The sequence below is a fragment of the Chiloscyllium punctatum genome, chromosome 18 (genome assembly GCF_047496795.1).
Source record: "Chiloscyllium punctatum isolate Juve2018m chromosome 18, sChiPun1.3, whole genome shotgun sequence".
Taxonomy (NCBI): domain Eukaryota; kingdom Metazoa; phylum Chordata; class Chondrichthyes; order Orectolobiformes; family Hemiscylliidae; genus Chiloscyllium; species Chiloscyllium punctatum.
In genome coordinates, this window is record NC_092756.1 from 69,522,628 (window position 1) to 69,546,484 (window position 23,857).

The 23,857-nt window shown below is 46.7% G+C and overlaps 1 protein-coding gene across 3 annotated transcripts in view; it reads right to left on the reverse strand.

The window, feature by feature from the left end:
• Positions 1-2,375: 2,375 nt before the first annotated feature.
• Positions 2,376-23,857, reverse strand: part of pick1 (protein interacting with prkca 1) — a 37,504-nt gene continuing 16,022 nt past the window's right edge. For all 3 annotated transcript variants that reach the window (XM_072588423.1, XM_072588421.1, XM_072588422.1), the window contains 5 exons: positions 17,715-17,848; positions 16,188-16,280; positions 11,502-11,552; positions 10,947-11,091; positions 2,376-5,523 (listed from right to left, as the gene is read on the reverse strand). In XM_072588423.1, coding sequence (XP_072444524.1) covers positions 5,303-5,523; positions 10,947-11,091; positions 11,502-11,552; positions 16,188-16,280; positions 17,715-17,848 — 644 coding nt within the window. In that variant the 3' untranslated portion in view covers positions 2,376-5,302. The remainder of the gene's footprint in view (positions 5,524-10,946; positions 11,092-11,501; positions 11,553-16,187; positions 16,281-17,714; positions 17,849-23,857) is intronic.

The following is a 23,857-nucleotide window of genomic DNA, read 5'->3' on the forward strand; positions in this document are numbered from 1 at the left end:
AGTCTACATGGACTTTGGTCAAGGTTTTGACAAGATCTCACATGGCAGTCCAGTGAGGAAAGTAAATTGGTTTAGGGATGAACAAATCAAGGATGATGTGGCAGTGAAGGAGTCATGTGGGAAACAGGGATTCCACTTCACTTTGCCAGCACTGGGATGGAAAGGACCATTGGGATGGGCGACACCAGGACTGGGATCAGGATCTGGATGGGAAGGATAGATAGGACGACTGTCACAAGGTCAGGTTTGTAAGTGGTCAATGGGTAGGTTGCTCTGGTGGGAGAGATAGTATTTGCATACAGTTGCACCCGGAAAAAGGGCATTCTTTAAATATTTTCTAAACAACCCATTCATAAATACTTTTAATAACCTCTGATGCAGATAGGACTTGAATTCAGGCCTCCTGGCTGAGAGATAGGGTCATTGCCACGGCACAAGACCTCCAGGTATTTTATCTTTTCATATCTAGAAGAATTCTTACACACAACTGAATGTTTTTCTCCCCATGACCAAATCAACCATGGCATTTTTTCAAAATTCTACTAACCACCACCAGTAAATCACCCATTTCTAACGGAATAATTCACATGCAAAGCCCTTTAAGGATAATTCAAGCTATCAAAGGTGAGGAAGAGTAGGGAAAACAAAAAGGGGCTAAATTGAAATGGAGTTCAAAGGGGCTAGGGTATTCTCTGTACAATCGCAGACTATAAGGTATGGATGGAATGAATTAAAGACACAATTTGAGAGCATGGCGTAACATGTTAAACTTGCAACTGAGTACGTCAGATTTGAATATCGATGGCAAGGAACACGAATCTGGTCAAGAGTGAGGCACAGCCAGAATGATTAAAGGTGAAATCACTTCTATAACAAGATAAGAGTCGTCAGTGGAAACTTCACCGATAAGAGTTAAGAAATCAAAAGACAGTAACAGGACGTGTATGCAGACACCAAGATATAGAGAGACCTAGGGGTTCAGGTACATAATTTTGCATCACAAACAGACAGGGTAGTTAAGAATGCATTTAGAATGCTTGTCTTTATTGCTCAGGCTTTGAATACAGGAGTTGGAATGTCATGTTGAGGTTGCACAGGACATTGGTGAGGCCTCTTCTGAAATACTGAATTCTGGTCACCCTGTTATAAGAAGGACATTATTAAACTGGAGACGATTCAGAAGAGATTTACCGGAATGTTGCTGGGAATTGGAGGTTTGAGTAATGGAGAGAGGCTGTGACTTTTTTTCACTGGAGCTGGGGAGTTTGAGGGGTGACCTTATAGAGGTTTACCAATCATGCTAAGCATAGATAAGGTGAATGGGGACAGGTGTCTATTCTCTAGGATGGGGTATTTCAAGACCAGGGACATATTTTTAAGGTGAGAGAAGAAAGATTTAAAAACACGAGGGGCAATTTTTCTACAGTGAGTGGTTTGTGTGTGAAAATATTTAAAGACTGTGCATCTTTGAGCAAGGTAATTCCAAAGTAGCATTCTTTAAATATGAAGATGGACATAGATACATTCTTGATGATGAAAAGGGTGAAAGATTATCAAGGATATACAAAAATGTAGAATTGAAGTTAAAATCAGATCAGCCATGATCTCTTTTCTTCCTCATTCATGGGCTGAGAGTGTCAGTGACTAGCCAGTGCCCATCCCTTACCCTTGAGAAAGTGGGGGTGAGCTGCCTTCTTGAACCGCTGCAGTCCACCCACTTTGAGTTGACATACCCTTGTGGAGGCCATTCCAGGATTCTGACCCAATAGCAGCGGAGGAACGGTGATATATTTCCAAGTCAGGGTGGTGAGACATTTGACGGGGAACTTGCACGTGGTGGTGTTCTCATGTATCTTCGGCCCTTGTCCTTGTGGATGGAAGTGGTCAGGAGTTGGAATGTGCTGTCTGAAGAGTTTTGGTGAATTTCTGCAGTGCATCTTGTAGATAGAACAGACTGCTGTTACTGAGCATTGGTGGTGGAGCGAGTGGATGGTTGTGGATGTGGTCCAATCATGCGGGCTGCTTTGTCCTGGATGGTGTCAAACTTCTTGAGTGTTGTTGGAGCTGCACCCATCCAGGCAAGTGAATGGTGTCTTATTGTATGATTATGAATGGTGGAGTAGACTTGAAGGAGTGAACAGCTACTCTTGTACATATATCAGATTTACGAATGAGTGAACAGGTTAGTACCTCGTGAATATTTACCCAATAGAATCCCAAATATGACTGAGCACAATATGCTTGAAAGGGAGAAATGATGAAACAGCCAAGACTTGGAATTTAGGGAAGGGCAACTTCAATGGGAAGAGGCAGATACTGTCCACATTGAACGGTGCAAATCCATTCACAGATAAAAAGACAGGAGATTAATGAAAAACATTCAATAAAGCATTTAATGTTTTACCAAACCTGTTCATACCCCAAAGAGGCAAGATTTCTACTTACCACAAAAATAAAACAGCTCTGGACAATTAAAAAGGGACAGGACCAACATGAAGCTGAAAGATGAAGCACAGAATCCCCCCAACAGCAAAACAGCACAGACCCGAATAAAGTGAGAATGTAACAAAACCGACAGTAAAAGCCAGAGGTCCTGTCGTTGTAAACGACTCTTTCTTTCAGTGTGCAATCCTGTAAGAGTATAAGACCCACGTGGCCTATTCAGATTACCATGCAACTCCACCCCACAGCTCACAGGGAATGTTGGCATGAGCTACAAGAAGGAAGAAACATGTAAAAGAAATGTGCAAGGGCTATCAAAATCAACACAGAAACATTCGTAATGATCCAAAAATATAAGATGGTGATCAAGGTCAATCCTTAAAAACTCTCAGTTGTGGAGTTGGCAATGAAACCAAGCAAACACTTAGACATTAGACAATGACTTGTGATCATGTTGCAGTCAAGGGTGTGGGTACCAGGACAGACCATCACAACCCACAGAGAGTGGTGAATCAGGGACACGGACTCATCACAACAACCATCAGCAAATTATCACGATTGTAGAACCTGAGTATTGTTGAAAAAAGGCACACTTGGTCAAAGCTTGTTGTCTTGCACTTGTCAAAACATTTTGCAAGAACACCAATTCAAGAGGAAAACCAGCCTAGATTTAGCAAGGGAAGCAAATGCTGCCTGGGTGGCACGTGGACTCAGTGTCAGAGATATCGCCATGGAGAATGTACCCATTAATGCTAATTGACAGTTAGCTGAGTTAGAGAGAAAGGTTACACCTGAAATGTTGACTTTTCTCCACCTCCTGATGCAGTCTGACTTGCTGTGTTCTTCCAACTTCCTACCTGTCTACCTCCGATTGACAGTTAACTGCCAGGCTTTGTTTAAATTTGAAAGCAGGCAGGTCAACTCTGATTGGTCAGGGCAATGCCCTGAAAAAAGAACCAGTGAACAGCTGACACCTATTTTGTCCAGTTGAACCAGGTACTGTATGTGCATATTTTGCTGTCTGCAAGGAACAGAGCCATGTGTATTAATACATGCATCATCCTGTACTTGCAAGCGTGCTACATGGCAAATCCAACAGACAACACTAAGTTGGATATCTGCATAATTCCTTGCACACAACTTCTTGGCCGTCCACTTAAAATCTGCATTTGCCACGGATATGCCTTAACCAAAATCCACTTGCCAATGAATCAGCACTTACCTTTCTTGCAATAAAAATATTGGCCTCCTACTCGAATTGGGATTCTTGCAATATGTCCTGATGAGCACAAGGAGGAAAGCATCAATAAAATCTGACCTTTTCCAGTGACCTACCAGCTCTGTCCTACCAATTATTGACTAATGAAGAAACTAAGGAGTGAAAATGCCCAGATGGTATTGATGCAAGCTTTTTAAAGGTACAGGTGCCTTATGACCTCTCAAGTCCTCTCAATTCAGAAAGTTGTACGTCACCCTGCTGCTCAGAAAGGTGTTAAATGGAAGCAACAAAAGCATAGCAAGGAGGAGCAGAAAACAGGCCGTTCAACAGGATCCTGACTGACCTTCGACAGATAACATACAGGTCAAAATATACAAATAAATGGATATCTCCAAACGTGCTCCCATCAGAGCACGCTCCAGCTGTGCAAGCTTTTCTTTTTCTTAATCCAAAGCCCTTTTACAAAGAACCATCATACCATTTGCCTTCTGAACTTCTCTCTCTGAGCACTGGCCAGAGTAGCTTCTCATCATTTTAAAAAAAAACATTCCTGCCACCTTCACCATTCACTCTCCGAGACTCATAAACGGCAGAGGAGGACATTCAGCCCACCTTAACCCTTCACTATTGCAGATTGGTTGCACTCTCTTCACAACTGAATTTCTTCACCCAGCTTTGGAACATCAGTGAATTTGGATACTTCGCAGTCAGCCAATAGCTGAGGTCCCAGCGCTGATCTTTGTGGTCTGCCCATCTGAAGGTCACTGGGACAACCCTCGCTTTCTCAATGCAAAATAAGGAATTTCACAGCTGTGACCCGAATGCCTATCATCAGATAATTTATAACTCTGCTTAAAACACAAGGACAAATGAGGACAAAGCAGCCCACTTGATTGGCACCACATCCACAAACACCCACTCCCTCCACCACTGACGCACAGCAGCAGCAGCGTGTACTCTCTTTGAGATGCACTGCAGAAATTCAGTAAAGATCCTTAGACAGCACCTTCCAAACCCATGTCAACTTCTGTCTAGAAGGACAAGGGCAGTAGGTACATGGGAACACCTGCATGTTCCCCTCCAATCACCATTCTGATTTGGAAATATATTGCTGTTCCTTCCAGTCAAAATCCTGGAATTGTGGGTCTACGTCCAGCACATGGCCTGCAGATTTTCAGGAAAGCAGCTCTCTACCCCAGCTTCTCAAGGGCATGAGCAATAAATGCTGGCCCAGCCAATGACACCCACATCCCACAAGAGAATAAAGAAAACCTCAGGACCTCGTGAGTGATGCTTGTTGAGGTGGGGGAACGCCCGAGTCAAAAACTCAAGTCCCTTGGTGACTAGGTTAACATGAAATGAAGGGTTGTCACTAATGTTAGCTTCATATAGGCACAGAACTGCACATCCCTCATGCCTAGAGACTCAGGACACAAAGGACACACTGAACAGGACACATTAAAACAAAGTCAGGTGTGAATAAAGTGCGTGCCCATAAAACATTTGTATTTAGTGTAAGGATCTAATGGGGATCCATTTGAGACATAAATAAAACAGTTCATCACTCAAACTATACACAGCACATTTCAGCTTTGATTGTGTAAAGGGATTCAATTTTCTGTCCAGACAGGAAAATAAGTTCTATTCATCATCAAATAATTTTTCTCCATTTTCCTCATTCTCCTTCTCATCCTCTTCCTCTGCGTCGGTATAAATATCCTTGGGACTGTAGTTCAACATTGTTTTCGTCAAATCCACCTCAATGGGAAATACATCAGCATCTTTTAAGACAGCGTAACATTCATCGTAGTATTTGGACATTGCAGAGACAAAGCGCTGGAGCTGGAACACGATGTCCTGAACTGAGAATTAGAACAGACCAGAGTCAGCTCAAGGTATGGTGACAGGACACAATGAGAATGGAACAGACAATGGTAGGAGGAGTGGGATATGGGGGTTATGACAGGGGGCTGTAAACTGAACTGACTTTACATGGAATAAATCAAAAAGCGCTTGAGAAACTCAGCAGGTGTGGAGAGAGGAACACAGTTAATATTTCTAGAGGAATATGAAATTTGGAAGAAGGGTCACTGGGCTCAAAATGTGAACTCTGGTTCTCTCTCCACAGATGCAGTCCGACCTGCTGAGTTTTTTCCAACATTTTGTTTTTATTTCAGATTTCCAGCATCTGCAGTATTTTACTTTTACTTGATCTTTGTGGAACATCGGTTTAAGCCTTAAACCTACTCTGTTTTCTGTTAAGCCAGCTCACTATTCCGAGCTATTCCTTGATTCCACATGTTCTGGCCATAAGTTAATTCTATGATATGAGGGCATTTTGGAAAATCAAAATATATTCAATCTATTAAACTACCGTTGTACCATTGCTAGAGTCTTAGAGTCACACAGCACAGAAACAGACCCTTCGGTCCAACTCATCCATGCCAAGTTTCCCAAACTCAACAAAATTGGAGGGGTAGTGGACAGCGAAGAGGGTTACCTCAGATTACAACAGTATCTGGGCCAATGGGCTGAGAAGTGGCAGATGGAGTTTAATTCAGATAAATGCAAGATGCTGCATTTTGGGAAAGCAAATCTTATCAGGACTTATACACTTAATGGTAAGGTCCTCGGGAGTGTTGCTGAACAAAGTGATCTTGGAGTGCAGGTTCATTGCTCCTTGAAAGTGGAGTAGATAGGATAGTGAAGAAGGCGTTTGGTATGCTTTCCTTTATTGGTCAGAGTAGCGAGTACAGTAGTTGGAAGGTCATGTTGCAGCTGTATAGGACATTGGTTAGACCACTGTTGGAATACTGCGTGCAATTCTAGTCTCCTTCCTATCAAATAGATGTTTGTGAAACTTGAACGTGTTCAGAAAAGATTTACAAGGATGTTGCCAGGGTCGGAGGATTTGAGCTATAGGGAGAGGCTGAACAGGCTGGGGCTGTTTTCCCTGGAGCATCGGAGGCTGAGGGGGTGACCTTATAGACATTTATAAAATCATGACGGGCATGGATAGGATAAATTGACAACATCTATTGTCGGGGAGTCCAGAACTAGAGGGCATAGGTTTAGGGTGAGAGGGGAAAGATACAAAAGAGACCTAAGGGGCAACTGTTTCACACACAGAAGGTGGTACGTGTATGGAATGAACTGCCAGAGGAAGTGGTGGAGGCTGGTACAATTGCAACATTTAAGAGGCATTTGGATGAGTATATGAATAGGAAGGGTTTGGAGGGATATGGGCCGGGTGCTGGCAGGTGGGACTAGATTGGGTTGGGATTCTGGTTGGCATGGACGGGTTGGACTGAAGGGTCTGTTTCCATGCTGTACATCTTGATGGCTCTAAACTAGTCCTACTTGCCTGCATTTAGCCCATATCCCTCTAAAACTTTCCTATTCATATACCTGTCCAAATGTCTTTTAAATGTTGTAACTGCACCTGCATCTACTACTTCCTCTGGCAGTTCATTCCACATATGAACCATCCTCTGTGTAAAAAAGTTGCCCCTCAGGTCTTTTTAACATCTTTCTCCTCTCACCTTAAACCTATGTCCTCTAGTTTTGGGAAAATGACCGTAGCTACTCACCCTATCCATGCCTCTTGTGGTTTTATAAACCTCTATAAGGTCACCCCTCAGCCTCCGACGCTCCAGGAAAGGAAGGCCCAGCCTATTCAGTCTCCCCCTCAAACCCGCCAGACCAGGCAGTATGTTGCCATTCCTTCACTGTCACTGGGCCAAAATCCTTGAACTCTGTCCCCAAGGACATTCTGGGGTTAACCCACAGTACATGGATTGTACCAGGTCAAGAAGGCAGCTCACCACATCAGTATTTCCTCAAAATAATCTTGGCCCTATCCTAATTTTGTGAGAGATCCTCACAAACAACTCATAATATCTGTTAGCCTTTGATCTTCAGAGCTGAAGATCTAGATTCAAGTGAATGGGAGCTCTTCAAAGAATTTGATTTAGTGTGGTCAAGCCTGGCTTTCCCTTTTGAAATCTGCACTGTACATTAGAAATGCAGTCCCTCTGCCTTTGAGTAAAGGTTCCATCATCTTTCATCCCACCAACATTTAGCAAACTTGTCCATAATTCTCCCGACTTGTTCAATCGCATTCTTTGTCTACCACACCTCTGGCCCTATCCCTTTTTGTGTGTATACTGTCTTGTTCCTTCCCTAAATTAGTGCGTGCCATGTATAGATGGGAGACTGAAGGGAGGGTAGTGTAGGATGGGTTTGGAGTCTGGGGGTTAAAGGGGTATATGAAAAGGGAGGGATAGTCAGGAGTGAGATTGGAGTGAGACTATGAAGTTTCCTTCGCACTAGAAACCCCAAATTTGTTTTATTAATCCTCATTTTAACTGCTCTTGTTTTTGAAGGGGAATTAGTCTGGTAGCACAGAGGTCAGTATTCTTGCCTCTGGGTCAGATGCTCTGAGTTCCAAGTTCCATATCACAACTTGGACAAGTAGTCTGACTATCACTTGTAAATCTTTCCAGCGCACACCAACAGCAAACTGGAGACCGGGAGAGACTCTTGGTCAAAGAAACTGCGGTCTCTGTCATCATGAACCAGAACTCCAGGTTGCAACATGCAACAGCAACATGGATTCCTCAGGAGGCCAGAGTGGCAATGCACACAGTTCAATCTCAGGTTTAGCTGAGGGGGGGTTCGGGAGTTATCCCTCTCTTGTGTCCAGGATAGAGGATGAGGAGCTCTGGATTGGACCTCTCTTTGAGCAGAGAACATGAACTCATAGTTTCTGGAGAAGCTATTGCCATTTGTGAGAGCTGCCTCCAGATTGAAGGCTTCCCCTTGTTCATGGACAGTCTCTGCTCCAGTCCCCCAAGTTACTTCACTGAGAGGGGCTTCTTTCAGTAGTTCCGTTCACTTTGACCATTCCACTGATTCAATTGTAAATTGAAACTAATTAAGTTAATGTTACTGTTCCCTGGTTGTTCTCTTTCCCTTCCATTGCCCAGTTAGTATACTGCCTAGCTTTGACTCCAGACCAGTGTGAGTACTGGCCTAATAAAAGACAGACAGTTTCACAGGATTGTGGAACAGATCCAGCACAGGAGGCAGCTATGCAGCCTTCATCTCCATGTGAGCACACTGCCAGAGCAACCTGTTCCCCCTCCTCCTATTTCTCGTCAGAGGCATATCAAATTCCCTTTGGCAAGGCCTACTTCAGTCAGTGGACAATGCGGAATCTGTGGAGGCTACAGTGCTGAAGCAGGCCATTCAGCCAACTGAGTCCACACCAACCCTCCGAAGAACATCCCACCCAAACCCACCTTTCTACTCTATCCCTGTATTCTCCACGGCTAAGCCACCTAACCAAAACATCTCTGGACACTAGGGGCAATTTAGCATGGCCAATCCTCCCTGACCTGCACATCTTTGGGCTGTGGGAGGAAACCGGAGCACCCGGAGGAAACCCACGCAGACACAGGGAGAATGTGCAAACTCCACACAGACAGTTGCTTTGTCTCTCTGCTTTCTGTTATCTTAATCTAACCTTCCTCATTGTTCAATAAGTCACTTCTGAAGGTCCCACTGTCACTGCAGTTTGTCTAATTGACTATGGAATTCTCTTTCACAGGAGGTGGTGAAGGCTGGCTCATTGAATGGGCTCTAGGCGGGCTGAGGTACATCATTGATAGAGAGAGTTAACAGTTGGAGTGGGGAGGGGGCAGACAGAAAAATGCAAGGCCACCACCAACTCAACTGTGATCTTATTGAGTGGTGCAGCAGGTTTTGAAGGAACAGAAGGCCTAGCTCCTCCTCCTTTGTTCTTAAGGTTTGCATTTACATAGCGCTGTTCATGGTGTCAGGACATCCCAAAGCACACTTGATATCCACAGTAAAGGGCATGAGGACAGTCCCTTCCCCAGCCCAGCACGCACTGACTCAACTCCATTAACCCCTGACCCCACACCATCGCTCCTGACCCATCTCCATTAACGCCCAACCTGTCCCTATTGCCTCCAACCCACCCAAAGGCTGTACCACCCAAACCCCTTAACCCCCTGAACCAACTCAGTCACCACCAGTATTACCTCAGAACACGCAGAGACCACTCCGCTACAGCTGACCCCACCCGCCAATCCTGCCCTTCCCCCACCAACCCCCGACCCCACTCTGCCAATCCTGAACCCACCCCACCAATTCTGACCCTCACTCACCAACCCCTGACCCCACCCCGCCAACCCCGACCCTCTCCCACTAACCCCTGACCCCACCCCACCAATTCTGACCCTCTCCCACCAACCCCAGACCCCACCCTTTCAACCCCGGACTCCACCCCAACAACCGCTGACGGCACCCTGCCAACCCTGACCCTCTCCCACCAACCCCTGAACCCAACCTGCCAAACTTGACCCTCTCCCACCAACCCGACCCCACCCTGCCAACCCCTGACCCTCTCCCACCAACCCCTAAACCCACCCTGCCAAACTTGACCCTCTCCCACCAACGCCTGACCCCACCCTGCCAACCCCTGACCCTCTCCCACCAACCCCTGATCCCACACTGCCAACTCCTGACCCTACCCCGCCAAGCCCTGACCCTCTCCCACCAACCCCTTACCCCACCCCACCAACCCCTGACCCTTCCCCACCAACCCCTGAACCTCTCCCACCAACCCCTGAACCCACCCCACCAACCCCTGAACCCACCCTGCCAACCTCTGACCCTCTCCCACCAACCCCTGACCCCACCAACTACTGACCCGCTCCCACCAACCCCTGACCCCACCCTGCCAACCCCTGACCCGCTCCCACCAACCCCTGACCCCACCCTGCCAACCCCTGACCCTCTCCCACCAACCCCTGACCCCACCCTGCCAACTACTGACCCGCTCCCACCAACCCCTGAACCCACTCCCACCAACCCCTGATCCTCTCGTCCCAACCCCTGACCGTCTCCCAACCCCTGACCCCACTCAACCAACCCGACCCCTGCCAACCTCTGACCCTCTCCCACAAACCCCTGACTCCACCCCACCAACCCCTGACCCCACCCCACCAACCCCTGACCTGCTCCCACCAACCCGTGACCGTCTCCCATCATCTCCTGACCCCATTCTGCCAACCCTGACCCTCTCCCACCAACGCCTGACCCCATCCCACCAACCCCTGACCCTACCCCGCCAACCCCTGACCTCTCTCCAAGCAACCTCTGACCCCATGCTATCACTGGCCTGATCCTGACACGTCCAGGCTCAGGAGGACTGATCATTGAACAAGCTGTACACGTTAACTAAGTTAAAACTAACCATGTTTTTGGTCCAAAAGTTCAATTTTCTCCAAAACGTCCTTCCTCATTTTGGCGAAACGTGCTCGGGCCTCCTGACGACAGCGGAGGATTAAGCGGTATTCGTAGTTCCCTGTGCCAACTCGGTACAGAGGCTCCTGCAGAGCCTGGCCACGACAATGAGCAGGGGAGATGGGAGGGAGAGAAAGAACTTAAACAGAGAAACAGAGACTGCAATACACCACAACCACTCACTGGACCACAGCAGCACAACATCAGGTCACAACATGGGAGGAGGGAGGATACTGAATCCACAAGCTTCAGTATCAGAGATTGTTCCACAACGATCGAACAAGATCACTCTCCCAATTCCCCCGAGAGTGCCCAAACCCCATCCTGGAGTTGCCTCAGGACTGGAGCGTCCTGTGCACCCAGCTGGGGTGAACACACAACCTCAGCCCCTGTCAGTGTTGTATCGAGTCCCGATCAGCTGTGTACAAATCAGCGGCCACTATAACAGCAGCCACTCACAACAGCTTCAGGCAGCGCTCAGAGAGAGTGGGCTGGGGTCACTCACTATGCAGCTGTATTCTTCATCATCCATCTCTTTCACCTTCAAGCAATATGACTGCAAGGAAAAAGGGAGACTGAGTCAGGGAAAGCAGCGATTCCTTCCTCATACCTGCAACACCTCCCATTTATATCTCCATCCCTCCTAATCATAGCCACATCTCTCCCACTTATATCGCCATCCCCTCCTATATGAGTCCCTACTCCCGCATTTGAGCCTCATCCCCTCCCATTTTGTCCACATCCCTCCCATTTAAACCCACAATCCATTCCCTTCAAATCCACATCCCTCCCATTTAATTCCAATCCCCTGCCATTTTATGCCCACGTCTCTCCCATTTATAACTCCATCTCCTCCCTTTTATATCCAACCCCTCCCAGTTAATTCCCATCCTCTCCCATCTACACCTGTACCCCTCCCATTTAACTGAAGTGCCTGATTCCCAGACTTTATCTCCAAATTCTCAAAGTGATCAACACCCAACTCCAGACTTTCCACTGCACTTTACAGCATTTACAAATGCAGTCAGTGTTTTAGGAGAATCATATATCCATTGCAGTGATTGTGATTGTGAAGTTAATGGTTGTTTCGAGAAATTGGGGAGACGTCCCCACTCTTCCTGGAGTTTTGTACATCTACCTGGGAAAGCAGACAGGATGGAAATTTAAGGTTCAAATGTTCATTCAAAACGTGGTAACTCCAACAGAGCAGCACTCCCTCAGTACTGACCCTCCGACAGTGCGGCACTCCCTCAGCACTGACCCTCCGACAGTGCGGCACTCCCTCAGCACTGACCCTCCGACAGTGCGGCACTCCCTCAGCACTGACCCTCCGACAGTGCGGCACTCCCTCAGCACTGACCCTCCGACAGTGCGGCACTCCCTCCTTATCCACCCTGTCAGCCCCTTTTCTGTATCAAAAAAGTTGATTCTCAGTTTTCTAAATTCCAGTGAGTACAGGCCCAATCAAATTAATTTCTCCTCGAGTCCCTCCGTAGACAGTGTCATCCCAGAGAACCTCATCTGGACTGCCTCAAATGTCAGTATATCTTTCCTCAGACAAAGTTAATAAAACTGTTCACTATATTTCAGCTGTGGTCTGACTAGTGTCTTACATAGTTTTCACAAGACCTCCTTACTTTACTCCATTCCCTCTGAAATAAAGGCCAACATTCCATTTGCCTTCTCTATTTCCTGGTAAATTTGGAAGTTAGCTTTTCGTGATTCAGGCAAGACAATTCCCAAATCCCTCTACTCTGTAACTTTCTGCAGTCTCTCTCCATTTAAATAATTAGGCTGGGGCTGTTTTCCCTAGAGCATCGGAGGCTGAGGAATGACCTCTTAGAGGTTTATAAAATCATTGGGGTGGCACAATGGTTAGCACTGCTGCCTCACAGCGCCAGAGACCTGGGTTCAATTCCCACCTCAGGCAACTGTCTGTGTGGAGTTTGCACATTCTCCCTGTGTCTGCATGGGTTTCCTCACACAGTCCAAAAATATGCAGGTTAGGTGAATTGGCCATGCTAAATTGCCCGTAATGTTAGGTGAAGGAGTAAATGTAGGGGAATGGATCCGGGTGGGTTGCTCTTCGGAGGGTCGGTGTGGACTTGTTGGGCCGAAGGGGCTGCTTCCACACTGTAAGTAATCATGAGGTGCATGGATAGGCTAAATAGACAAGGTCTTTCCTTGGGGTAGAGGAGTCCACAACTAAAGGGCATAGGTTTAAGGTGAGAGGGGAAAGATTTAAAAGGGACCTCCAAGGGGCAACTTTTTCACAGAGGGTGGTATGTGTATGGAATAGGCTGCCAGAGGAAGTAGTGGAAGCTGGTACAATTACAACATTTGAAAAGCATCTGAATGGGTATATGAATAGAAAGGGTTTAGAGGGATATGGGCCAAGTGCTGGCAAATGGGACCAGATTAGTTTAGAATATCTGGTTAGCATGGATGAGTTGAACTGAAGGGTCTGAGTCCGGTGGTATACATCTCTATGACTAACTAATCCTGCCAAAATGCATAATATCACTTTTTCCCACATTATATTCCTTCTGCCGAGTTTTTGCCCATTCACATAATTTGTCTACAGCCCTCTGCAGAAATTTGGTGTGTTCCGCATCCCTTGCCTTGTGAACTTGGCTATAGTTCATCCACTTGCCTCATCTAGGTCATCAATACATATTGTAAGTAATAATAGCCTCAGCACTGATCAATGTCACGTCACTAGTGACAGTTTGTCATTGTGAAAATAGCCCCCTTATCCCAACCCTCTATCATCCATTAATGAGCTAATCCTCTATCCCTGCGAATAAACTCCCCTCCAACACCATGGGCAGTTATTACATTGCCTTATCTCAAGATACCCTATCAAGTGTGTTTTAGAAATTCAAATGTATTCAATCTACAGCGTCCCCTTTCTTTACCCTGCTTCTTACCAGCTTGAAGAATTGTAATTAACTTGTGAGGCATGATTTCCCCTTCATGAAGATTTGTTGCCTCTGTTTGATTATGTATGTCTAAGTATCTATTATTGCATCCCATTACAATAGATTGGAACTTTTTCCCAATGACAGACGTTAAGGTAACTGGCCTATAGTTAGCTGGATTTTGTCAGTTTCCCTTCTTGAATAAGGGTGTTACATTGGCAATTTTCCAGTCATAGAGGTGTACAGCACGGAAACAGACCCTTCGGTCCAACCAGTCCATGCCAACCAGATATCCCAACCCAATCTAGTCCCATCTGCCAGCACCCGGCCCATATCCCTCCAAACCCTTCCTATTCATATACCCATCCAAATGCCTCTTAAATGTTGTAACTGTACCAACCTCCAACACATCCTCTGGCAGCTCATTCCATACACATTGGTACTCTGCGTGAAAAAGTTGCCCCTTAGGTCTCTTTAATATACTTCCCCTCTCACCCTAAACCTATGCCCTCTAGATCTGGACTCCCCAAACCCAGGGAAAAGACTTTGTCTATTTATCCTATCCATGCCCCTCATAATTTTGTAAACCTCTATAAAGTAACCCCTCAGCCTCCCACGCTCCAGGGGAAACAGCCCCAGCCTGCTCAGCCTCTCTCTACAGATCAAATCCTCCAACCCTGGCAACATCCTTGTAAATCTTTTGTGAACCCTTTCAAATTTCACAACATCTTTCCGATAGGAAGGAGACCAGAGGTGCACGCAATATTCCAACACTGGCCTAACCAATGTCCTGAACAGCCGCAACATGACCTCCCAACTCCTGTACTCAATACTCTGACCAATAAAGGAAAGCGTGCCAAACACCTTCTTCACTATCCTATTTACCTGCGACTCCATTTTCAAGGAGTTATGAACCTTCACTCCAAGGTCTCTTTGTTCAGCAACACTCCTTAGGACCTTACCATTATCTGTATAAGTCCTGCTAAGATTTGCTTTCCCAAAATGCAGCACCTCGCATTTATCTGAATTAAACTCCATCTGCCACTTCTCAGCCCATTGGCCCATCTGGTCAAGATCCTGTTGTAATCTGAGGGAACCCTCTTCGCTGTCCACTACACCTCCAATTTTGGTGTCATCTGCAAACTTACTAACTGTACCTCTTATGCTCACATCCAAATCATTTATATAAATGATGAAAAGCAGAGGACACAGCACCGATCCTTGTGGCACTCCACTGGTCACAGGCCTCCTGTCTGAAAAACAACCCTCCATCACTACCCTCTGTCTTCTACCTTTAAGCCAGTTCTGTATCCAAATAGTTAGTTCTCCTTGTATTCCATGAGATCTAACCTTGCTAACCAGTCTCCCATGGGGAACCTTGTCAAATGTTCTTTTAATATCCTAGGATGCAATCCATCAGGTCCATCTATCTTTAGTCCTATTAGTTTCCCAAGTCCTTTGTCTCAAATGCTAGTTATTGTGTTTATTTCCTTTCCTCTTTGGGCCTTTGATTCATTATTTATTACCGTATATATTTGTGTGGCGGTCGATCTTGTGTATGCCATCCCATATTTTGGCCAAAAAATCTTATAGTTTCCATATATCTCGTGTATGAGTTGACCCTAGTTCTTCACAGTCATAGATTAACATTTATGAGTCAGTGTGCCTGCCCGTTGCATTCTGCTCTGGTTTTCCTGTCTGCTGGCCGTACTGCTCCATTACGGGTTTCAGTTACCCACGGTTCACCGCAGCCCGAATGTTCCAGAACCGGGGGCTGCTGGGAAGGTAAATTTCCCACTTTATCTGTTTTATAGATAAATATGCATCCTCTTGAAAACAATACCTCATGTATAAGTTACCTCCTAACTTCAGATTTTAAAAAAACATCTTCAAAATTCCACCTATGCACAAGTATATACGGTATTTATGGAATGCTATTAATGTCCTCTACTGTGAAGAATAATGCAAAATATTTATACAACTCCTCTGCCATTTCCTGGCTCCCCATCATTATTTCCACAGGCTTGTTTTCTAAGGTCCAACACAAATATATTTCAAAACTGAGGTCAGGAAATATCAGCAGAGCCAGAAGAGCAGACTGCTAAGGGCCTGGCCACTGTTTGTACGAATAGTGTCAATCTCTTAGTTATATCGTAGGAGAGACTTAGTTGGGTTGGAGTTAGCATCGAGGTATGGATCAACTGGGTGGGATTGGGTCACCTAAGGTCAGAATAATGGTGACGACTGAAGGAAGAGATCAGACTACGTACCAAATATTCAAACTTAACATCGAGGTATTTTTTGATGGTGAGTTTGGTGTCAGGAATGGCTTTGTTGAGGTAAGTGTTCAGGTCACTCAGCATCTACAAATACAGAAAACAGTGATGAATCAGTGGGAGAAAACATTCGATAACAAATGAACATTATTCTTCAGGGGATTAAACAATTGCATGCTCATGGATGGCAATGCAGTGGGTGTCACAGAGAACATGGAAGGATAGCATCAAATAAAATCTCCAGTAACTCAGCAAATCCACCAGGACCATATCAAGGGAGCCCATCTCCGTGGTGACACTGGGAGGGTGGGGTGTGGGTGGGTGGGGTGGGGGGGGGGGGGGGGTGGAGCATGTCCTTGTTGTCATTCTGGGAGGGGGAGCCTGAATCCATGGTAATACTTTGGTGGAGGAGCCTATCTCCATGGTAACACTGGGAGGGGGGAAGCCTAAATCCATGGTAACACTGAGGGGAGGAGCCTGTCTCTGTGGTACTGCTGGGAGGCAGGGGACCTGTCTCCATGGTGATGCTGGGATCAGGGAGGAGCCTGTCTCCGTGGTGATGCTGGGAGGGAGGAGGCTGAACCCATTGTAACATTGGGGGGAGGAGCCTGTCTATGTGGTGATGATGGGAGGCAGGGGACTTGTTTCCATGGTGATGCTGGGATCAGGGAGGAACGTGTCTCCATGATGATTCTGCGAGGGGTGAGCCTGAATGTATGGTAACACTCAGGGGAGGAGCCTGTCTCTGTGGTGATGCTGGGAGAGGGGAGTCAGTCTCCATGGTGATACCTGGAGGGGGTAAATGTCTCGATAGTTATATTGGGAGAGGGAGACTGTCTCCATGGTGACACTGAGAAGGACAACCTGTCTCCACAGCGACACACTGGGAATTGGAGCCTGTCACCACAGCAACAGTGGGAGGGGAAGAGCCCAATTCCATTGTTATGCTGCAGGGAGGGTGATATCTCTGTGATGATGCAGTGGGAAGGGGAGTCTGTCTCCATGGTGATGAAGTAGGAAAGGGAGCCCGTCTCCATGGTGATGAAGTAGGGTGGGGTGGAGCCTGTCTCCACTGCATCATCACAGAGATATCACCCTCCCTGCAGCATAACAATGGAATTGGGCTCTTCCCCTCCCACTGTTGCTGTGGTGACAGGCTCCAATTCCCAGTGTGTCGCTATGGAGACAGGTTGTCCTTCTCAGTGTCACCATGGAGACAGTCTCCCTCTCCCAATATAACTATCGAGACATTTACCCCCTCCAGGTATCACCACGGAGACTGATGCAGTGGGAAGGGGAGCCTGTCTCCATGGTGATGAAGTGGGAGTGGGGTGGAGTCTGTCTCCACGGTGATGAAGTGGGGGTGGGGTGGAGCCTGGCTTCATGGTGATGCAGTGGGGAGGGGAGTCTGTTTCCATGGTGATGAAGTGGGGGTGGGGTGGAGCCTGGCTTCATGGTGATGCAGTGGGGAGGGGAGTCTGTTTCCACGGTGATGCTGTGGGAGAAAGATCACAAACTCACTGGCTTCACCGTTTTCAGCAGTCGTATGCCAAATTTCTCGATACTGCGATGAGCTTCTGCAAATTTGACAAAAGCCTCGCTAGCAGCAGGTTGTGGTTCCCTGACGCCAATAATAGAAAACACATCCCCGAATCCTGAAACAAATCAAAACCTGGTTCACAATCACACCGAGAGCACCCAGCATCAGTGAGTTAATGTGTCTACAGGAACACCCTCACCAAACACCAAGTAACATGCTACAGCGCCCAGCCCTGCAAGATCACTGTGTTCACAGAATCAGGAATGATATAAACAGGAAATGTTCATTCAGCTCACTGTGCCTATGCTAGCCCTTTGAAAGGCTCTCTCACTCAAACATACTTCCCAGTTATTATTGTATCTACTCCCACTAACCTGTCTCGCAGCTCATTCCAGATTGCAACAACTCAAAATTCTCTTCATCGACTCTGCTTCTCTGGACAATAATTTCAAATCCGTGGCTTCTGACCTGCCCTTCTCTGGATACAGTTTATCTAAATTATTCTGTCAAAAGCCTGTATAAGTTTCAGCGCCTTAATTAAACCACGATCCCCCCCCCCTCCCCCCTCCCCCCCAACAAACCCCCCCCCCCCCCCCCCCCCCCCAGCTTCTCCATGTCAATGCCCCTAAGATGCCACGTTCAGACCCTGGTTTCCAGTTCCAGGAATTCTTCCTGCACAATGACACACTGGGGTTGAAAAGTGTGGCACTGGAAAAGTGCAGCAGGTCAGACAACATCCCAGGAGCAGGCGAGTCGATATTTCCAGCATAAGCCCTTCGTCAGAAATGAAGGGTTTCTGCCTGAAATGTCGACTCTCCTGCTCCTCGGATGTTGCCAAACCTGCTGTGCTTTTCCAGCACCACACTTTCCAACTCTGTTCTCCAGCATCTGCAGTCCTCACTATCTCCTACTGATACACCAGGGACTTGCTGACCCAATAAAGGTTAGATCAGATGGCCTGAACGACAGCGTATTTTCTAAATGGTGAGAGACTGGAAAGTATTGACGTCTGGCGTCATTGCTCAGAAATCGCTGAAAGCTAACGTGCAAGTGCAGCAAGTAATTAGTAAGGGAAATGATCTGTTGGCCTTTATCCTAAGATGATTTGAGTACAGCAAAAAAGATATCATGCTTCAATGGTTCTGGACTTTGGTGAGTCTGCGCCTGGAATATTGTGTGCAGTTTTGGATGGATATGCTCTCTATAGATGGAGTGCAGTGGAGGTTAACCAGACTTATCACTGGGTTGACGCGACTGTCCTATCAGGGAAAACTGAGGAGTCAGAGAGTGTATTCTCTAGGCTTTAGAAGAATGAGAGGTGATCTCATTGAAACTTAGGAAATCCTTAAGGGATGAGAGAGAGTGGAAGCAGAAAGGATGTTCTCCCCCTGACTGGGGGAGGTCTAGAACAGGGGGCACAGTTTCAGAATAAGGATCAGAGTATTTAAGACAGAGAGGAGGAGGAATTTCTTCACTCAAAAAATAGGCCATCTTTGGAATTCTCTCCCCAAAGGCTATAGAAAATCAGTCATTGAGAATGTTCAAGATCGAGATCGATAGATACTTAGATACTGATGCCACTAAGGACTCAAGGAAATGGCATGGAGTTAGATGATCTAGAATGGTGGAATAAGTTTGAGGGGCTAAATGGTCTCCTCCTGCTCCTACATTTCTATGTAACATATTGCTCACTCTTTCATTGTTGGAAGATTGCCACTCATCCACTCCTTTGTATATTGATTCTACAGTCACAGTCATACAGCACAGAAACAGACCCTTCAGTTCAACATGACCATGCCAACCAGAGGTCCTTAATTGAACTGGTCCTATTTGCCTGGGTTTGGCCCATTATCCTCCAAACCCTTCCTGTCCATGTACCTGTCCAAGTGTCTTTTAAATGTTGTAATTGTACTCACCTTTGGCAGCTCACCTGTGACTGTTGATGATACAAGTATCTCTGCAAAGGGACCCATAATCTCTTCCCTAGCTTCCCACAATGTTCTTGGATTCACCTGATCAGGGGCTGGAGATTTCTCATTTTTATGCATTTTAAGACCTCCAGCAGCTCCTCTTCTGTAATGTGGACTCTTTGCAAGACATCACTATTTATTTCCCCAATTTCCAGGTCTTTGTCCACAGTAAATACTGAGGTGAAAAATTTGTTTGATATCTTACTCATATTGTCTACATTAACTTTAGCATTGTTGGAGGGGATTCTGAGAGATAGGACTTACATGCATTTAGAAAGACAAGGACTGATTAGGGATGGTCAGTATGGCTTTGTGAGTGGGAAATTGTGAGTCACCTGAGAGGCAACATTTTCACACAGAGGGTGGTGCATGGATGGAATGATTCTAGGGAATAAACAAGATGTGTTATGTTATGTTCCCAGCTGATGGCAATTTTTGAATAATTCCGATCCCAGATGGAGACATCACTTGAGAGGTCATAAGTTTTATTTCCTGTTATGATATAGGCTGCTACCCACACACTATCTATTGTCAGCTACTAACAGCACCCATTAGCAGCTATTCATTCCCCCAGACTGACCTTTCTTTGGGCTTCATTACACCTATCATTTACTCTCCTCTCTCCCCCATTTCTGTATAAATATCCACCTTTTACTAGCTACTGACAGTTCTGAAGAAGGGTCATAGAGATGGACAGCACGGAAACAGACACTTCGGTCCAACTCCTCCATGCTGACCAGGTATCCTGAGCTAATCTTATCCCATTTGCCAGCAATTGGCCCATATCCCTCTAAGGAGTACGTGAGGTCTGCAGATGCTGGAGGTCAGAGTTGAGAGTGTGGTGCTGGAAAAGCACAGCAGGTCAGGCAGCATCTGAGGAGCAGGAGAATCGACGTTCCTGATTCCTGGTGAAGGGTTCCCGCCCAAAATGTTGATATTCCGGCTCCTTGGATGTTGCCTGACTTGCTGTGCTTTTCCAGCACCACACTCTCAACCCATATCCCTCTAAACCCTTCCTATTCATAGACCCATCCAGCTGCCTTTTAAATACTCTAATTGTACCAGCCTCCACCACTTCCTTTGACAGCTCATTCCATACACGCACCACCCTCTGTGTGAAAAAGTTGCCCCTTAGGCCCCTTTTAAATGTTTCCCTTCTCACTCTAAATCTATGCCCACTAAATATGGACTCTCCCACCCCAGGGAAAATAACTTGTCTACTTACCCTCTCCATGCCCCTCATGATTTTATAAACCTCTAAGGTCACCCCCTCAGCCTCTGATGTTCCGACGTTCCAGGGAAAACAGCCCCAGCCTGTTCAGCCTCTCCCTGTAGCTCAAACCCTCCAACCCTGGCAACATCCTTGTAAATCTTTTCTGAACCCTTTCACGTTTCACAACATCCTTCTGATAGGAGGAAGAACAGAATTGCACACAATATTCCAAAAGTGGCCTAACCAACATCCTGTACAGCCGCAACATGACCTCCCAACTCCTGTACTCAATACTCTGACCAATAAAGGAAAGCATATCAAACGCTTTCTTCACTATCCTATCTACCTGCGACTCCACTTTCAAGGAGCAATGAACCTGCACTCCAAGGTCTCTTTGTTCAGCAACATTCCCCAGGACCTTACCATTAATGAAATGTTAACTCTGAATTCTCTCCACAGATGCTGCCAGACCTGCTGAATTTTTCCAGCAATTTCCGTTTCTGATTTCCAGCATCCACAGACCTTTTGGGTTTTTTTTAAGTGTCTAACTCACTGCCACATCTCTTCCATGTACTCCTGCTCCTCTCTACAACCAAATTTCCATTTCAATCTTCTGTCTTGTTCACACACATTAATTTTGTTGTTGCTGCTGATGTTCGATAACGTAATTGCCAAAACTCTCTTCCACAGCCACATCGCACCCCTCCAGCTCAGACTCTCCCCATCTTCATTCCTTCACCTTTTGAATCCAGTGGGATCACAGGTATCTCCATGATGCTCAATGTTCCTCAGACAGCTGTTCTCACCACATCCTGTGATCCACACACAGTGCCATGTGTCACCATATGCACACTCTCCACCTCTCAATCCATCAGTACTGCCTCCTGCTGGCTCAGAGCTGCCCTGCGCCCCCCCCCCCCTCCCAGTTCCACTTCATCCTCTGGCTCATTCAATGTTCTAACAAGAGACATTTTCTTTCTCTTACAAGCATTAAGGAACACATGATGCAATAACTCAGAGATACCCACAGCTCTCAGGAATCTCCCTTTCCTTTTGACTCCATCCCTTCTCCTAACCCCACCTCCCATTACGTACTCACCATCCCTCCTGACCTACCGCTTTCCAATGCTGAACGTTCTGTACTGTGCACAGGTCTCAGTTTTATCCCTCTGCATCCCCACCTTTATGAATTTCAGGCATAGCATGACATTGAAACCTTCTTCTGTTGCCCTTGCTCCTGTGCTCATTTTTTTGGACAGGAGTCCTCTCTCCTTCCCACAGACCCAGTCACCCACCTCCAACACTCTCCCTCTACCTGGACCCCTCCCTCGGACCTTTTACCTGCACTCCACCTGCTTATCAAGAACTAATGACATGACGTTGGTCGTTTCAATTCTCTGCCCCCTGCCCCCCAGCCCCCCACCACCCCCCCCAGTCATTCTAATCTATCTCCCTCTTATCCAATTGCAGTCTGCGCTCTCAGATGCAACCCTGACTTTGTCATCAACCCTGCTGATAGGCTGGTGCTGTTGCTGTCTGGCTGACTGATTTCTCTGTGACAGAGGCTGAAAGCCTGCTCTCAGATACTTATCCTATCTGGTCCTGGACCATCACCCCACCATGGAATGCCAGACCATCACATTCATCCAGTGATCTCCTCCTGCCACTGCCTCCAAGCTCATAATCTCCCAATCCTGCACCGCTCGCTTCCACCTCCTTCCCAGAATGCACAACAGGACTGCCAGGCAGACCCCTTGTTTCTGCCCACTCATGCCCCACACAACCCATCTCTTTCTCCCTCAATTTGATTTTTTCTTTCCTTGTCCAGTCCCTTCCCACTTAATCTGCGATTCCTCTGACACTTTATGTCAGTTTCAGAATTTCCAGTACATGGGTTCCAGCTGCCTCCACTTCACCATGGGTCCCTTTACACATCCATCCTCCATCAGGATGGTGTCAGGGCTCTTTGCCTTTCCTGGGAGAAAGGCCTGAACCATTCCCATCCACCACCACCGTCCTCCCCTTGGCCAAACCCATCCTCATCCAAAACAACTTCTCATTTAACGCCTCTCACTTTCTTCAGGTCAAAGGGGTGGCCATGGGTATGTCCATGGGCCCCAATTTTGCCAGTCTCTTTGTGGGTATAATAGTATCCTTACAGTATTGAAACAGGCCCTTCGGCCCAACAAGTCCACACTGGCCCTCCAAAGAGTAACACACCCAGACCCATTCCCCTACCCTATTACTCTACATTTACTCCTGACTAATGCACGTAACCTATACATCCCTGAATAAAATGGGCAATTTAGCATGGCCAATTCACCTGACCTGCACATCTTTGGACTGTGGGAGGAAACCGGAGCACCCGGAGGAAAAACACACAGACACAGGGAGAATGTGCAAACTCCACACAGACAGTCGCCCGAGGCTGGAATTGAACCCAGGTCCCTGGTGCTGTGAGGCAACAGCGCTAACCACTGAGCCACTGTGTTGGGTATGTAGAATCTTGCTTGATGCATTCCTACTCCAGCTCCCACCCGCAACTCTTTCACCGGGACATCGATGACATCATCTGCGTTGCTTCCCTCTCTCATCCAGAATTGAAAATGATGGTCAATTTTGCTTCCAATTTTCACCTCGCTCTCACCTTCACCTGGTCCATCTCTGACTCCTTCCTTCCCTCCCTCAACATCTCTGTTTCCACTTTTGGGGATAGACTGGCCACCACTGTACACTGCAAACCCACTAGCTCCCACAGTTACCTGAAGTATTACTACTGGACATGTGTTCATTAAAGTCAAGAGTGTGGTGCTGGAAGAGCACAGCAGGTCAGGCAGCAGCTGAGGAGCAGGAGAATCGACGTTTTGGGCAAGAACCCTTCATCAGGAATGAGGCAGGATGGGTTCATTAAATTCACATCTTCTGACTACATGACCATTTC